Source organism: Tympanuchus pallidicinctus, unplaced genomic scaffold (genome assembly GCF_026119805.1).
Source record: "Tympanuchus pallidicinctus isolate F22 unplaced genomic scaffold, pur_lepc_1.0 scaffold1, whole genome shotgun sequence".
NCBI lineage: Eukaryota > Metazoa > Chordata > Aves > Galliformes > Phasianidae > Tympanuchus > Tympanuchus pallidicinctus.
Window position 1 is genome coordinate 78,371,558 of NW_026294618.1, and position 18,421 is coordinate 78,389,978.

Consider the following 18,421-nt stretch of genomic DNA (forward strand, 5'->3'; position numbering starts at 1 on the left):
ACAATTTCATTCTTTATCTTTCAAGGTTGCTTTATCGCATTTATGTGTCTTAAAGAACTGAACATGGATTTGGCAGAAATGGAAATTAAAACCATTTTATAATGGCTTTGAGCTGGAAGATGTCCATCTATACGCTTCAAAGAACTGTGACAAAAATCTGTTCTAGAATAAGGAAACCTTTCTGTCTGAATCAACGTATTTTTATGATATACAAGAATTCTGTGTTATTTCCCTGTTTCCATGGGGGAAAAAAAATCTCAAAGAGAGAAAAAGTAATATATGGCAGGTTGCTTTCCAGTCTAACACCTGAAAATAAATAATTGATAACACACCTGTTTTATGTGGGAAGAAGGGGAAAGCTTCATTAATGTAGTAGCTAATACACATGGAAGTGACAAGACTCGGCCAAACCTTTGCTTGTTGTTCTAAATCCCTACTCATCACCATTCTACCAAAAGCATAGTTGGTATTTCCTTGTGGCTGCAATTGTACTTCTAGTACCAGATGTTGTGAAACATCACCATAAGGTGTATGGAGAAGGTGTGGAATATCTGGCATGGGAGGTCTTTAAGGAAGAGTCAGTGGACAAACATTTGCCTGAATGTGACTTATGTGCAAATCATCTTTCAACTACTCCACTAATGTTATTCCTTACAGATGTGTAGGAAAGTTGTGGGTATCTTTCTCAAAAAATTCTCATCAGTAATGCCTGTTCTCTTTCACCATTCCACACAGTGTGCTTTATTAGGTGCTTGTGGTGTTATAGGATAGAACTATTTGATCAATTAATCAGAGGTCTCTTGTTACTAACAAAAGAAATTTTAATGAAATTATTAACTCTGAAGGACTGCAGTTAGATAATTACAATTTGAGCTTGAGCAGCTCATTCTTTTGCCTCATGTTGGATTGAATAATTATCAGCTCTAAACCTGGTATTCTTCTAGATTCTCTATTTTAGTTTATGTAACACTTTTAAATGTTAGTGTTTAATCAACAAAATGAGAGAGCAGCTCCCATACACTCCTTAGATTCTGTAATAGCTAGTAAAAAAAAAAAAAAACTTTGAAAATGGAGCACACATTTCAGTTTATTTTGGGATTTTTTGTTGTCTCCCCTTGCGAGTTTAGGGAAAGTTCAGTAACGAAACATGAAGAAAAGAACTACTGAATGATAGATTTATTGAGTTGCAAAGGATGAAGAGAAGAAGGATCTTTGTCTTCTAATAGAAATAGGAAATTGAATCTCCAAAGTGGGCCTAATCATGGATTTGCAGTCTCTCAGCATACCTTTATTTGGCTGAAGTCCTATGAACAAATGACCATTTGGTTCGTCAGAATGAAATGTATTTCAGTTAAATAGCTTAATTTCCTGAACGCCTCATCTGCATTCATTCCTGGGTTGCTCTAGTTGGATGTTTATTAGTGGTACCTAAAGAATAGCAGTTTCAGAAACGCTGAAGCAGCACTCTCATGAGAACTCTTTTATCCTCAGTCTTTCATTTAATGGAGGTGGAACGTGCAAGAGACTTATGCCATCAGGAAGCAGTTTTGGCTCTTTGCTACACATATGATTAATTTTCTTCTGGGCATGTAAAGATATGAGTGCTTGAATGATGTCAATTGTTTTCCTATCTTGAGTGCTTCACTTCATTCTCTTAGAATTACTTCTTACTACTTTGTCATACATTTTCTTTAGAGGAATAAATAAAACACATTGGGCAGTCTGGTTGTCTTTTCTCACTTTATATATAGTCTTGCTAAATATAGTTAAGTATGAAGACTGGGTAAACTGGTTAGACAGCAATGATAATTATCTATAAAGAATTAACTGTATAGCAAGAATAAAGTTAGATTGCAGCAAAGTCTTCTCCACAAAGTAAAGTGTGTTTAAAAAAAAAAATAATAATAATCCTGATTTTAAGTGTGCGTACGTAGCCATTGTATTGGTTTGATGATTATACTCTGTGGTATGATTAAGGATGATTTAGGATGTATCTTCACTTTGTATCCTTTGTTTTCACAAGGAACTTTAATTGTAACCTTGCTGCTTCTCTTTCTGCTGCTTGCAAGTATCTCATAGTATTTTTGTAGGTGTTGATGGGCTGTTGTCAGAGAATACAGTACACCCATATAGAGCTGTAAACCAAATTTCTTTATTATCAGTACAGTAACGTCCAACTGAGAAAAGAAAGTTCTGATTCTCATCTGTATTCTCTTGGGTTCCCCTTGCTGTACAAAAAGTTAGTTGAGGTGTACTCCTGTGGTTATATTCCTTGAATGACCAGAGGGTGTATGTTTGAGACTGTCCTTCATCGCTTTTTGAGCATTAGTGTGTTTTTGCTTTACAGAATCTGTGTTCAGTTAGCCTTTGAATTTTAACTGAAAACAGATCTCTGTAAAAATAGGGAATGGATTTAAAACTGTTTAGAATACCTAAAATTTAATCCTGTAAATGTGAATGTAGTAAGACATTTCAGGTTGGTATGTCCTGGGAAAGGCACCATTAAGTATCCTTGTCCTGTGAAATGATTCTTTTCCTCTGTGACTGCTCTGAAGTGTTGGCCACCTTCTTTCTGTATGTGCACAGTGCCATAGGGGAAATGCTATGTCATGGCTTGAACCAGTGATTGAACACCTACCTGCTGGACAGGCAGAACAAACCAGGAGGGCTCAGGTGCACGCAGTGCCCCCTGAATGACCAGAAGGAGTGGAGCCAGGATCCTTGCTTTCCCAGACCTCATTTTTAAGGGTTGGCAGTGGAAGTGAGGGTATCTTGCTGGAGGTCCTTGCCTATTTTGAGGCCTTTCAAGAGTGAGCAGCTTTTTTCCTTTGTTTCTGTGTCCATGGCTGCTGTGTTTGGGCTTATCCTCACTTGCTGCAGCCTAGGACTTTGCCACCCTGCTAGTATTACTGTGTTTTCCATCACGTTACAGCATTACAACTATTTGTTGTAATACCATTTGTATTTGTAACTCTTTTCTAGAACATCCTGTAGATTTCTGCAAGTTTGAGAGATGTATTCTACATACCTATGTGCTAAGGAATAAATCAGCATTATTTTATATTCTTTTTCCTTTTTCTTTTTACAGTATAGACTTCCAAAAGAACAATCCAATACACAAATTAACTGAAGAGGAACTTCTGGCTTTTACTTCAGTAAGTAACTTATCTGAAGCTTTCTTCTAAATATGTTTTCACTTAGGTATTAAGTTATGTACCAAGCAGTAATTTGACCATTGCATTAATCATGAAACCATGAAGCAAATTTGTTTCAATATTCAATTGTTTCAATACATTTTTTTCTTATTTCAAGAATCTAAAAAGATGCTAAAATTCTCCATTTTGAGTCATCCTCATGTAGGGCAAGACTGACATCAGAAAACTTCCTTTAACAGTATTTTGTAATGGGAGTTCAAAAGAAGCTGCAAAGTTCTTCTACCAGATTTATTCAGTTTAAGAATCAAATGTTCTACACAAGGATGCTTCTTCCCAGATCAATGGCTGATTTACCTGTTGCTGCAGAACAGTTCTGTAACTTCCGAAGAAGACTTGAGATTTCTAGCTCCCTATTTTGAAAATGTATTTTTTGGGTCAAGACAAAAAAAATGATGTGCCTTCTTTCTCCATGTCTCCTGTTTTTCTCAACAGCAATTCTGTTTTTGTTTGTTTGTTTGTTTGTTTTTAACAGCAATTTATTTGAGAGACAGAGGGGAAAAGGCTAGTAATTTTATTGCCTTTTTTTGCTTTCCTTGTACTGTGTTAGAATTCAGCTTTTGTACAATATATGGTGCTTGCTCTCCTATCCAGATTTTGCAGTCTTACAGTTTTTTTCTCAGTAGTGCCATGTGCCATCTGAAACAGTAAGTTCTTGTTAGAGTTGGCAAATAGGATCTCAACAAAAATCCCATAGATTTCAATTGTGTTAGAATTTTATGACTAGAAATTGTAATTATATAAATAAATTAAAGACACTAAAATAAGTTTAAACATGGTCCTAAAAATAAGTCTGAAAAAAAAACCTTATCTTTTTATCAGGTTGATTTTTAAATTGATGCTTGTTTAGGGGTATGCATACTAATACAGAACATGTAAGATCAGAATGAGGAAACAAAGGGGATGATTGTAAAACAGTTTGGTTTCTATTATTTCTCTTATTTGCTATGATAATTATTATCCTTTCTGATCATATCCTTATATTTGCTCATGTTTTATTTTTAAACCATTTTGTTTTAGTTTTTAGAAAAATGTAAATAGCTTGAAAAGAATTAGATAAGGAAATAGAAAAGACAGTGGGATTGAAGAAAACTAGTTAACCTATTATTGCAAATTGTTGAAAAAATAGTGAAACAGGATTTTATTTTACAAAAATAAGGTTATAGAGATGCATACGCTTTCCTAATGTGCATATAATTTTATTACAACAATCTTTGCTGATTTTTTTTTTTTCCTTTCATTAATACATGGTTCTGGTTGAAGGCCAGTCATCTATGAAAACTGAGAATTTTACTTCTCACTTTTTATTTCCTGCCAAACTCTCTAGAGTTTTTATATATTCTCTGCTTCATTCTTCCCACTAGCTAACTGTCTAACTCTTGAGTAGAAAAGTGGCCAAGAAACACTTTGATACTAAATTAATTTCTCCACGTAATCTATCTTTTTAATAATAAATGGGGTGATATTGTGATAACAAAGTATTTTTAATGAGATTGCTACTATTCTCCTCATGTGCATTCCAAATTAATGAGATTCGGAGAGAGTTTTATTTAACACTTGAGTATTCAAATATTTAAAACACTCTTCATTTTTAACAGCAGAGGAGAAAAGTCAAGGTAGCACATGTACTAGATAAAAATAATCAGCTTTATTCAGACCTTTTATCTGACATTGAGGTGTCATATTACTTGACATCTGATAGACAAGAGATTTGTTTGGTGCATTACCTATAGTATGAAAATTAAACTGCATTTTTCTGCCATCTAGTGGCTGATTACTCAAAAATCACAAGAGCTGATGAATTAATTCCTTTAGTAATTACTGCATCCAGGACAGATCTACAGAGATGCAGGTGAGAAATATTTATAGGTCTCCCTATCAATTTGTGCTCCTGCAAAAAAAAAAAAAAAAGACAAAAAATAAAATAACAAAAAAAAAGCACAGAATCTGTAAAATACAAACAAACAAACAAAAAACAAACAAGAATGTAGATCTCTACCAGCACAGAATTGAATGTAGAACAGTGACTTAGAAATGTAGCTAGTAACCTAAAAAATTCAGAGTCAATAATAAACTTCAGTGTCAGAATAACATTCTTTTAAATTTGTGCTTAAAGTTTGCTCATTATCTAGCTGTAGGCAACACAATTCAATCTTAAGTTTTCTCTTGATCTGGTCTGTGCTATTAAATACAGTTAAGATGTGTGAATTCTAACACTGTTACACTGAATCTTTCCTGTAAACTGAAATCAGAAATCAGGTATGAGCTTACGTAAGTTCTTTTTGATAATGTATATGAATGTTAACACAAGCGCAGTTGCTATGGTGTCTGCTAGCTGAATAAGTGCCACTGAAATATTATTTAAGATATTTTTCAAGCTTTTGTGTTACCTAGTGAAACAGGTAAATGAGCCCTCTATCAGTGCTGCCCACAGTAACTTCTTTAGCATCATTTAAGCTGCTCTGTGTGTGTGCGTGTGTGAGCAGGCATCTTCTCAGCCTACATGTGGATTCCTAAATCTGCAGGCTGGTTAGATGGTTGTCATGCATTCATCTGATAACTGCTGAAATTTATCTTTCCTGAAGAAAGGAAGTCATTTCAAGGGAACTTAGGACTCTTGAGAAATTTTAAGGCACTTACAGCTCTTACAGCAGATGAGTGGATCATCAGGAGATTGTATTCCTCTGGATATTGTAAAACAAATGCATGTGATCTTCAGACTCTTTAATTTTCAGGTAGTATGAGGGGGAAGGTATAATAAGTGAATTATAGTAGATGATATAGTCCTACCTCATATTAAGTGTAATTTAGGAAGCAAGTATTCTGGACTCCCTTTTATATCAGCACCAGTTGAAAATTACTAATCCTTAAAGATATATATGTATTTTAAACTACATAAAGACCTAAAGATAAAACTGTTGAGAGCTGCTTAGTGACTGCAGTCAAATCCAAAAGGATGACGTTGATGCAGTTCGTTTACTGAAGTCACTTGGAAACGTTGTCCTACAGTACTGACTTCTTTAACTAAGAGCTGTTATTGCTATCTTTTACAGCGAGATGTGGGGGTGTGTCAAATCCTGTTTACTTCTATATGTAAACTTTTTTGCTGGGCTAGCTCCTTTTAGTTAAGTAATTTGAACTTCAGTGCTTGAAGTGTTCTAGTCAAATCTGTTCACTAGTCATCAGCTTAATATTTTAGCTTTAAGCCATTAAGCTATATCTGGACTAGTTAAATTTGGGTTTGTTTCCTACTTAAATTGTTAATTTGGTATCTTTACAAGAGAAGAAATTGAGCTCTCATGTACATAAGAATAATCATAATTAAATGTTTGATTTTAAAGAGAATTACTATTTTCATATGTAAGAGTTTAGGGAAAGTTTTATAATGATTTTAATGGAGTTAAGATAATGAAGATAACACACTGGAATTTTGAAGAACGCAAAAAATTTAGAGATCAAATACCATACAAAAACTGACTCAGAGACACAGTTTTGCATATGATACTCAGCAAAATTTCTGTTTAGCTTACTGAATGTTGTGTTGAAAAGCCATTTTCAAGAAAGGTAAAGAAAAACACTGTCTCAGTTCTGAAATCCAGTGCTTCTCTGGTAGAATTACTGGTGCTTTACTTAACGGTAACCTTTATTTTTTTTATTTTTTTTTTCCCCCAGAGTCTTCTGTGTAGGAAATGGGAAGTATATTATGCTAGTAATCAAATAATAAAAAAACCCTACGTTTTCACACATGGGTTTTCTAACTTAGTTTACTCCTAGAACTCTGGGAATTCTGGGAAGGAATAACTACTAGGTGGTGTTGCTTTTTTTTTTTTCCCTTACACAGGAGAAAAGTGTTTAAAAAAAAAAAAAAAAAAAAAGGAAAACAACCAAAAGCCCTGATGTTCAAGACTATATTCCACAATACAAGAATACAAGATCTTAAGGTTTATGCTGCAGCTTATAGTTTGTGTACAGGAGAAGCAGTTTAGTGGTTTAGTCATCTGATAGAACACTCCAGCAGAACAACCATCATTAATGAGCTGCAGCTGGTCCTTAACATTACCACTGGACATTGCCTTGTCCAGGGCTGATGAGCTGTGTGGCAAACGTGAAGTGCACTGAGCCTGTTGTATGGGAATATGGCTTTTTTTCTCTTCTTGGTGTGTGACAATCAAGTGATTTCGTGTGGCAGCAGCATATTAAACTATAGTGGACAGAGGAGAAAAAGCAAGAAAAAGCTGGGAAACAGAACCTCTTGTACTATGCTTCTCGTATCTTAGCCCTGTGTTTGTATTCTTTATACAAGATGAGAAGGGAAAAAAATGGGGATCATGGGAAACTTAATTGTGTTATTAAGTTTGTTATTCTCCTGAGATTTCTATCATTTATGAAGAGTAGAGAACTGGGTTTCTTTTTAATATGATGAAAACTGGTCGGAGAACAGGCACGGATGTCTTTCTTAGAGAGGAAAAAAAGTGTAATAGTTTTTATTTCACTCAGAGAACATAAATTAACAAATACCTGAAAATTCTAAAATTATTCCTTTAATGCCATGAAGAATATGAATGTCTGATTAAGGACATAGAGAATGTGGAGTAGTCTGTTAAAATGCAAGGAATACAGCGTATTCCGAAGATGGGCCAGAGGGAAATGCTTAATTTTCTTTGTTTTTCTAGTAAGTTGCTGTGTTGAGCAACTTATTCCATAAGAAATGCCTTTATTTTTTTTAACTAAGAAATTTGAAACAGTTGGATGGATTTTTATTTTTTTTTCGAAGGTGGGTATTTATTGAGTTGAATAGAAAGTAATGGTGTGTGGTACCTTTGAAAATCATGGTAAAGAATAATAGTGCACACTTGTATGTGTGTACATTTATGAATTTTTTTTCTGCTTTTCACTAAGAAAGGAGTTTTGAGAGGAGAGAGGTTGGAAATGGAAATGCATTGTTTGTGTCATCTTTTGTATTGCATTTGCGATATTAATGTGGAACTAGGGAGCAATCAAATCACAGCACATGAGATTTTTAATGTTGTCTTCCTATTAAAATCTCTCTAAAACTAACATGCCAATTTGGTTTCTAAAGAGAAGTTGTTTATATAGCTTAAATAAAAGCAGTGCATTTTTCTCTGCTGAGAAAATGGCTGCAGTTTTCTTTGTTTTATAACCAGCAAGAGTATTGAAAAGCTCATTAAGATTGCCATGTGTCTCTACTGCTGTAATTTTTGTGGCTTTATAAAAAGTCTCTTTCCTTCTTTTCTAAGTAGTGTTGTTCATTTTGAGTAGACTCTGTTGGTTACAAGTTTATTACACTCACTGCAAAGACTTTCTCACTGCAAAGCCCTGGTAGTAGTGCTAGTAAGACTTATTTTTCTTTAGGTTAATGAACTAAAAGCTATTGTATTCTTTTTCTTTAGGTTTTGCTTTGTTTTCTAAGCTCTCTTATTCAGAAGTCTGAATCATTTTCTAGTAACGTCACAATCCCAATGCTGTTAATTTAATGCATGTATGTTTTCAGATCCATTGTGAGTTACTGGGAAATCTGAGTGAATAAAGCAAAAGAGAATTGCTCCTTTCCATGAAAGCATCATGTGCAGAGGCTCAACTCAGTTTGTTGGATGCTGACTCACAAAGCATCTGGGGCTTTGTTTACAATGTGCTGTGAATAGAAAAATAACCTGGTGTGTTTTTAGTTTCTCCTGTGTTCTGTTGTGTGTGCTTAGGTATTGCAGGGTGAAATAACTAGGTGTAGTGCATGTGTTTCAGGGCAAGGGGGAAGTCTGCATTCCATCCCAAAACTGGGATTATGTAACATTCTGTTTGAAGTCGTTTTATTTTACTGAGTATCAGATTTCAACATAATTGACACTTTCATCTCCTTCAACTTTGTTCTCCTCTGTGGTCTGCATTCTTCCCTGAATCCATGGAATCCACAGCTCTGCTTGCATCATCTCTTACAGGAGATGATTCCTGATTTATTGTTTGCATCTCTGAGCAGGAAGAAATTTGGAATAGCTCTTCCTTTTTAGGATAGTCTGCTCTTTTGTGCAGATAGAGCTGTAATTTGTACAGATCTATTCAAGCAATAGATTTCAGTTGTCTCACTAAAACTGCAGTGGTTAAAAAGACCATGAAAATCATGTTTAATTATTAGCAGATTATTTGCTTGTCCAGGAGTTTGCAAAGTTTAGCAGGCAAATGTGATGACAGTAACATTTTTTCCCATGGCAGCCTTTCTTCTCCCTCTCCTCCTTCATTTTTATCTATCAGCAGCTCACATATTATTTCTAGCAGCTTCTGACAGCTGTTTTGACATCTCGCAGGCTTCCCTTCCCCTTCTTATGTGCTTCATCAGTTGTAATTACTAGAATTTAGTCAAAAAAAAAAAAAAAAGGGAAGTTTTTCACAGAGGGTGATGAGGCACTGAAACAGGTTGTCAGAGAAGTTGAGGATGCGCCATCTCTGGAGGTGTTCAAGGCCAGGTTGGATGGCGCCTAGGTGATCTGATCTAGTACTTGATCTGGTGGCTGGCAAGGTTCTCTGTGGCACAGGGATTGGAACTTAACGATCCTTGAGGTCCCTTCCAACCCAAGCTACTCTATGAGTCTATGAAATTATACCCCCCATTTGAGAAAATGCTGTTTGGTGTATCATGTGAAGGGATTATGACATTCTTGCTGCTCTGTTCAGTATTCTGATAATCTGACAGTATTCTGACAGTATTCTGATAATCAGCTCAATTCAGAGGTTATCACTGCTGGTATTCATTTCTCTTTTTGAGGTGGTGTTGTATACATTACAGATCTGCCTGTTTGGATGGAGAGAGAAGAGAAGAACCAAATAAGGAGTAATCCAAGTCTTTGGTTTTTGAAATTAAACCTGGTTTTCTTTTTTTTTTTACTTTATGAGTAAGAATTATTCTTAAAGTTTACTTAGCCTATGTATTGCCCTCATCTCCTCTGCCTATTTCTGGCATAGTCCCTTTATTTGTTCCGTTCCTAACCCAACATATCAAACATTACTCTAATCTTCCTTGTTCTGGTAACATCTGAAAAATCAATGTCTGAGTTCTTGTTCACTGGTCAGTTATTACTGTATCTAAGCAACAGAGTTTAATTTACTCTGATCCTATCATGTCTGTAGTTTGAACTAGAAGTAGAGCATGTTTTGTATCAATGCCCAGACAGTCTTTGTTCTGTCTTAAAATGAAATCCAAAAAAAAGTAACAGATTTTTTGGTATATTAGACAATTTAGGACAAGCTTGATTAGAAAGTTATAGCCCTTAATAGCAGTCATGAAGTATGTAGTTTTTTTTCTTTCCCCCGCAAAAGTCTGAAGTGTTTCGATCATGTTTTGGTTTTGATTCATTTTCATAGTTAAAATGTCACTTTAAAAAAAAAAAAAAAAGTATGGTGAGATGTATTTTTTCATCTTGACTGCTTCAGGAAAAATAAAGATGAACTTGATAAGGCATAAATGTCTGTATCTGCTTCTGTATGAAAATGACCATAATGCTTTTTCCTTCTTGTTTTTCTTTCAATGATGTAAGATTTTAGGTAGCCAAAAGACTGGAAAAGATTTTCAGGTGGCATTTTCTTGTGAGGATTCATTGAGCAATTTAAGAATGTTATGGGGAAAAAGCATTTAAGTTCTAAATCCATTGGTCTAGTTAGGAGAGGAGAATTCAAGGGGAAAGTTCATTTTTTATAAATTTTAGGAAAAAGTTCCTAAACAAATTCTTACAGCTTAGATTTAGAAAATATCCATTTATGTGCTTATATTATCCACATTTGAGTCCTGCATATCCCATATGGGTCTTGGGTATGGCATGTGTTTTCACAGTGTGCTGTCCTTGTAGAAGTATTTAGCTAACTTGAGTACATGGTGGAAAAGCATGGTACTTGCTACCTTGCATAAGGACGAAGTTTAAGCAGTGCCAATTCTCGTACTTTTACAGTATGTCCTTTCACTTCTTTTATTTAAAGCAGGTAGTTTAAATAGTGAAAGGGAATTTTGAGGTGTGGATGACCAGACATTAAGATGTTCAATTTAATTTGTAGAACTTTTAAATCCGTATGGACATAGGTTATATATATGTTTATTTTACTTGTGTTTATTTAACACATGAATTCTAGTACTGATCATGTACTAAACTGCGTATTATGGCTAAAAGGGAAAAGAAAAGCCTGTATTCTGCCAGTATGCTTCATATGTAGATGTATTTTACTAGGATAATTGTCATATTGATATGCAAATGGTTATTTAGAAAAATGATTTGTGACAGCACATATGCAAGAAAATTTCAGAAACTAGTTTGCACGAAGTGCCTATTAGATCACTGCGTCGGGAAATAAAAATGATGCCAATGTATTTTATGGGTTCCTGATGTATTTCAGAAATGGACATCATGATTACTGTGTGAAAACTCAGACTTTTTTTACTCTGTAAAATTGATATGAGTAGTAGATATGATGCGATGATATGGCATAAATGCTTCTGACATGTTTGGATTGGCTGCCTTGATCGTGGCAAGTGGGGCTGTTAGTTATGAAGACTGTTCCAATAAGTGCTAGTAAAATGCTTAAATGCATCACTTGTTAATGCTTTTTATTTGTGAAGTTGAGATTTGAAACCTTTTCCAAACTGAAATAAAAATCATGGAGCTGGATATCAGTATGTTTTTGATGTGTTTGGGAAGACTTCACTTCCCTGCCTGTATAATCCCTAAGCAAGTTAAGTTGGATCTTTGGCACTTTTTCCTGAAAGACTTCATATCTTGTCAGCTGGATTTTAAGTATATTTGTCAGTGTATGTTGGCCAACACATTCAGTAATGACTTCTATCATAGTCTAGACAAAAGATGAGAGTGAACTTTTACAGTTAGCTAAAAATGGACTGTGAAAGATCTTTCTGCTCTCTCGCTCCTAGAAGCATTGTAAAATGAGGTGCTTGATTTCAGAACTAAAACATTCAAAGAGAAACAGCGCATGTATTTGCAATTTCCTCAAATTAATATTGTATTCTGTTTCAGTTTATTGGCTAAAACTGAACACTTGTTTGTTATTTTAATACATATCAGTAATGTCAGTAGAAACTCTTTCACTTTTAGAATAAAGGAAAGAAGAATACTTAGCAAATTGCTTTTACTGATTTTAAGCTGTTCCGTAGCTCATTAGTAAGACTCAGAAAGCAAATAAGATGGTTAAATGCTGAAATAAGACTGTTTCTTATCCTACAGATTATTCTCTGAGAATTGCAGTGAATGTATTTATTTTCCTGTATCTTTCCCCTACCTAATAATAGATATAGTTTATGTCTATTGAATCTCTACAGAACTGTGAAAATGAAAAGTTTAGGGGTTCTTAACTAAAAAGGGTGTGACTTACATATTGAAGAAAACATGCATAGCTTCTTCACTCACTTGTCGTAATTATTTTAACAAACTACTGTTGTTTATATGCTTAGTACAACTGAACAGGTACTAGACTTTCCTTGCATCTCAGTCCATTACAGCTCATGCTTTTTACTTCTTTCAAGTCTAAACTTAACCCAGACATGGTCTTTACCTTTGGTCTCTAGGTAAATATATTTAGAGTACAGCAACTCTCTACATAACCTTGTCAGATTTAGGAATGTTACTGAGTGTTTTGCACACTCAGACAAGTTTTTCTTTCATGCTTCTAACAGTCTCGCTCATTTTTTCCAGTGTTAATGTTTGCCAGTGGCAGCTTCCCACTTTCTTTAGCTGTTCTTTCTTCAGCAGGCCATATTCCCCTCAGTTAAGCTTTGTCAGCTCTTACTTCCCATTTGTATATCTGACCTTTGCTTTTGCACTCATCATTCCTAGTTCCTTCCCTTCTTATATGCCCCTACTTCTACTCCCTTGCTTCTTGGTTTTTGTGTACTGCTTAAGGAGTCAGTCTATTTTCAGGGTCATTTTGTCTTCAGACTCAGAAAGGAAGGTGGCTGCAACTTTGTTTTGCTTCTGGAAACTCAACTTTTGCATATAAAGTTTAATGCCAAACTGCTGATGACCTCCAGCAACTTGATCCTCTTGCCCATAGTGGGAACAGTAGTTCTTTAATGAGACAGAACACTTCTAGTGGTGAAGTCAGGAACTGGAAGGAATCAGAACCCAAATATTTTTAATGGATTTGGAGACTTGTTAACATTATCTTTCTCTGGGAAACTGCTGAGACTGCCCTAGAACACCCACAGAAATTGTCACTTCCAGACTCCAAATATAGCAGTGTAACCCACCAAACAGTAATTGAGGCATGCCTCTTGCTTTCAACATTATGCTTATTTGCGAACCCCAAGTCTTGCAATACATAGACCTGTGAATTACAGAGACTGTTGTAGACAAAATTCCTGTGGTGGATGCTGGCATCCAAAATGGGAAAACCAGATATGGCACACTCTGTAGAATCCTGTCTGGCAGTATGTGGATTTTCCTCTGCTGTGCCTCACCGTTCCCCTACACACAGCTGTTTTCCGAACTGATTATATATATATATACACACACGTGTGTACATAACATTTGATATATTGCTCTGATATAGCTTAATAGTAAAGTCAGTGTAAGACTTACTATAAATCACTGATAAAGTAAGTCATTCTTACTAAGTTTTCTTGTCTGTCTTGTCACAGGAACAAAAAAAAAATAGCTGATTTTGACTAGTTAATATCATTATAGGGTGACTTCGCATATAACATTTTTGGAATGCAGAAGCCGTATGTGATTATCAAAGTATTCCTGCTATGCTACTGGCTAATCTGAAAGTTTTGAAATTAAGGAAACATTTAAGTTGGTTCTTTACAAGATGATAATTGTATGCATTTTACTGAGGGATCTGAAGAACTTCTAAGGCTCCCTTGTATCATTTCTTACGATTGAACTAGAGATCTATCTGAGAATTAGTGTGTTTTTGCTACCCCCGCCTTCCAGTCTGGCAAAAGATACTCAGTTAAAGAATCTTAAGGATAATTGTAGCAAATGAATATTTGTCCTGAAGTTGTCACTGCAAAAGTAAAGGTAAAAGTTTGAGTATGTACAGTATATTAACCAGCAGCAGTTCATAAAGCACTACTCTTCCAGGTCTTCCACACCAAATGAACAGGAATTATTATTGACAGGCTATGGAAAAAAAGAGTGGTGAGTTCATGAATATGAGTAGGTGGGGGGAGCGCAGACAAATCCCACTACTCTGGGGAGTTGCATAAGGAGGATGTAGGTTCTGTCAGGCCTGAAGGATTTTCTGGTGGCCCAGAGAGCTTTGGATTTTCCCCTGAACAGCTCAAAGAGGCAAATAAGCAGGAAAAAAAATCAACAGGAATCTTAATGTGCACTCTCATTGTTATTTTGCTGAGTTAGGTAGGACTGATTTTTTTGAAGTGTTTAAAACAAAATTAAGAATACGATTAAAAATGAATAGGATTAAAAATGTTGAAAGCATTGACAAATCATGATTCCAGACTGTAGACAAAGGCAGCAATACTGGAAATATAAGAAAGAAAATTTATAACTGACTCTGAGGAATAAATTCCAATCAGCAGCAGATAAATTGTTACGCTGCCTGTTCCCAAAATGTTCACAGTAAGATTAGGGGCAAAGTTGGGAGTTCAGTGGAGCAAGTAGCACAGGGGAATTAAGCACCTACTGTGGTAGTGTCCAAGAGAATACCTGTTGTAGGGGTCGCGTGGTTCTTTTCCCTCACTGTCAATCTGAATCGAACATATTAGGAGATATTCTTCACTGACAGTGATTGATCTTCCACTCTTTTTTTTTTTTTTTTTTCTTCAATTATTTGCTTTGTTTATTGAGGTTAAACAGAATCTGAGTCCATGTAATGCATGTAATTGCATATAGTCTTGAAACTATCTGTGAAACACATCCAGCACTTCTTAAGACAAATTCACTTTTCTATTACCTGTGCGGAGAGCAATTTTTTAATGGTTTTCTTTTTTCAAGATACTTTCAATAGAGCACATGATGTATTTAGAAATTTGGCACAGACTAGGAAAAATCCCGAAACTGAATAGATAAGGGCAATTCAGTATTTTTTAAATTGTAAGGAAACCCTTATCACTACTACCAAAGAGTTAAAGGTCTAGCCATTTGAATCCAGAAACCTGATTTATTGCTGTTGAGATTGGGCCTTAGGAAATAAATGCAGTACTATGATGTGGTGTGGAAGTCTGTACTCATGCTATTTCAGGAGTAGGTCCAAACCACAAACCTGAAAAAGACAATGCTACTACAGTCAAATCTGGCTGAAGTTATTTTCAGCGTAAGTGATAGGTTTGGCGCAATACAGCAAGTGTCAGTAAAATGGCTGGACTTCATTCTAAGTGAAAATAGGAGCCACATCTTATGTGGCTTACCCTCTGCTAGTCATTGCAAGCAGATTCTATTAAATAAAATAGTATCTTCTTTCTTCATGACATTTCCTTTTCTAGTTTCTTCCTTTTCTTAAATAAAATTGAGAGCCTCCAAGGAAAACTTACTTCTGAGCTTGAATGTGTGTCTCAAAGCAAAAAGAACCAAAACACAAACCAAAAAACAGCTTAAGGAACACAAAAAAATATTGCCTTAAAATTTTTGGAAGAGGTTAGAATATTGAAACCACATGATATTGTTGCAGTGTTAAGCTCTTGGTGACTTGATAAATATCAGCCCACTGATGCTTATTAATATAGAAGAAAATTAAAACAATTCCTGTCACCTGGGATAGATCTTACAGTTTGGATGTGTAAGCAGAATTCAGATAATACCACTGGAATTTAATAGAAGGACCAAAAAGAATAAAAACACAAAAACATTTTTTTCTAGCAGACCCCAATTTGAGTTGATTTTTTCAGATAGCTAAAATGAATTTAAAGAGTAGTTTTTGTTCCTTCCGTAAGCTCCTCTGAATGTTACTGCTTGTATGTGTGTGAGTTAGATGTTGGACTGTTGTGCAGGATTAAAGAAGCATGTTATAGCTCATCAGGTGTCTCCCAGTTTATTTTTAGTCCACATGAGCTAATGTGAGCTTGCTTTTCTGTGTTTGTTACATTAAAATTCAGACAAAACTTTGAGTCTTATAGTATTTTCATTGAATATTCTTCACTAAGTGTAAATCCTTATACTCCTTTCATGCAACTTTTTCTGTGGAACATATGAAGCATCCCTTGCAAGAGAATGTTTCTATAATGCTCATTTGCTTTGACATTTTCTTCTGTGTAATCTGTAGCATGTGAGTGGGACTCACCTGAGTATGCAACATTTCCACAGTTAATGAATTCCTTCTGCCTGGTGCCTTATCAGACAAGTTGATTTATTAATTGCATTCACAGCTAGCTAGAATGGCATTCATCACATCCTTGTATTTCTTCTGCTTCTGACTAGATGCATCAGATTTTTTGTCTACATCAAATGACTCTCTTAATTTCATTTTCTCGCTAGATACAATACTTGCATGTTTGAGCCTCAAGGTTATGAATATGAAGTAAGACAGGAGATTTTCCAAGAAAACTCATAGAAACATCCAGCTTATGAAAAAGCTGAGGAAATTCTTGATGTGTATTCAGAAGATGTAAAGACTAGAAGAAGAAGAAGAAGAAACAGATACGTACTGAGTTTTGGATTTAAACATTGTTCTAGCAAGTGCTGAACTATTTCCCTGTACATTACTGAAAAGTGCATTTGGGAGGAGAGGAAAGTCTCTTTGATATTTCTCCTGTATTTGAATAAGTGTATATGGAAGCAAGAGGGGAAAAAAGAAAGATGCAGAACAAAATTTATATCTAGTAGGAAAAGCAGAGGATATAGGCATTTCATATGTTGCTTTTTGTTTAAATTAAAATTCAGTGCAGCAGTCAGCTTGCCCAGGGATGACTTCGGGTTCTAAATGGGACATCCATGCAGAATGGAAAGGGAAGTTGGTTGTTTTCTTTAATGATTCTTTCAAGATCTAAGACCAGGTAAGGCAGCCTTATTTTACTTGAATGTTCCTTGTGTTGCCTATTTCAGAGAAAAACAAGATGAACAACAAGAAGCTGGAAGTTTGGGGATATTCTCTTTTGGGAAAGCTTTATTTTTCTTTATCGGGAGTTTAAGAGATTTTGTCAACTTAAGTATGCAAAGTTTGAGTATTGACTTGACAAAAGAGAAGAAATAATCTCATTTTATAGATGGGAAGAAGCTGTGGTGTTTTGCTTTGGAAATACTTCCTTTAAAGGTTATGCATGAGAAATATGTGAAGAAAAGTGCTGAAGTTTCTTGATATCTGTGATGAATTAGTAACAGTATTTTGAGCAGTTAACAAACGATAATCTCTGCAGTGTTTTTGCAGAGTTGAGCTGTTAGTGTTTGCTGCAAGTAGCAGATTTTGAAGAAAAAAATTTAACGCGTGACTCTTTTCAGTATCCCTTTCCAATATGTTCAGTATAGGTACAGCAATGTGTAGTCTTCTCATAGCGAATATTCTTGGCTTTCTTTGGGTGACTTTTGAAGTGATATCTACAGGAATATGATTGATTGCCTTACTAACAAAATGAAGGATTGCATGCGATGCAGATGTTTGCTCTTTTTAAGGAGATGTTTCAATTCATTAATGGGGTTAGTAATTCATATTCACTTAAATCTGTTACTTGCATAAATATGAAACTGATATTTCAGTGTCTATAAACACTTGCATTGTTACTATACTTTTTAGTATGTGAGATGCATCTGAAGTGGGGTAGGATTCGTGTGTGGTTTTTTTCCCCCGTCCTGAAATCCACAGGAAGTCTTTCTTCAGAGCATGCTCTTCTCCACCATTCAGATGAAACAATCATTCCAGAGGGGTCTGTAGCCACACGATAAGGTCAAGACAACCAAATGACATCTGAGACTGGAAGATAAAATTATTTAGGACTGATCTAGAGGATTTGTTGGCTTCAGGTACCTCAGCTGGGCTTTTAACCTAGATGCTTTAGCTAGGAACTTAGTCTTTTTTTATAATGCCAGTGCGTAGTAATAGGCTTACTTAAGGTGCACCTGAAGTTGATGCTTGTTCAAAACAAACTTTTAAAGGAATCTTCCTCTTACCAACACTTACGTAAAATACTTGAGCCAAATTCAAGGCTTTCCTGCCTGAATTCGTATGAATTCTAATAGCACAAAAACCATCAGAGTTTAGAAGCTGACCTCCCATCAGTTAAGGGGCAGAGGGAGAGCTGTTCTTTGAAA

The 18,421-nt window shown here is 35.3% G+C and overlaps 1 protein-coding gene across 2 annotated transcripts in view; it reads left to right on the forward strand.

Moving 5' to 3' along the window:
- The window catches only part of TTC27 (tetratricopeptide repeat domain 27), a 103,037-nt gene that overhangs the window by 28,722 nt on the left and 55,894 nt on the right, over positions 1-18,421 (forward strand). For both annotated transcript variants that reach the window (XM_052684087.1, XM_052684095.1), the window contains one exon: positions 3,089-3,155. In XM_052684087.1, coding sequence (XP_052540047.1) covers positions 3,089-3,155 — 67 coding nt within the window. The remainder of the gene's footprint in view (positions 1-3,088; positions 3,156-18,421) is intronic.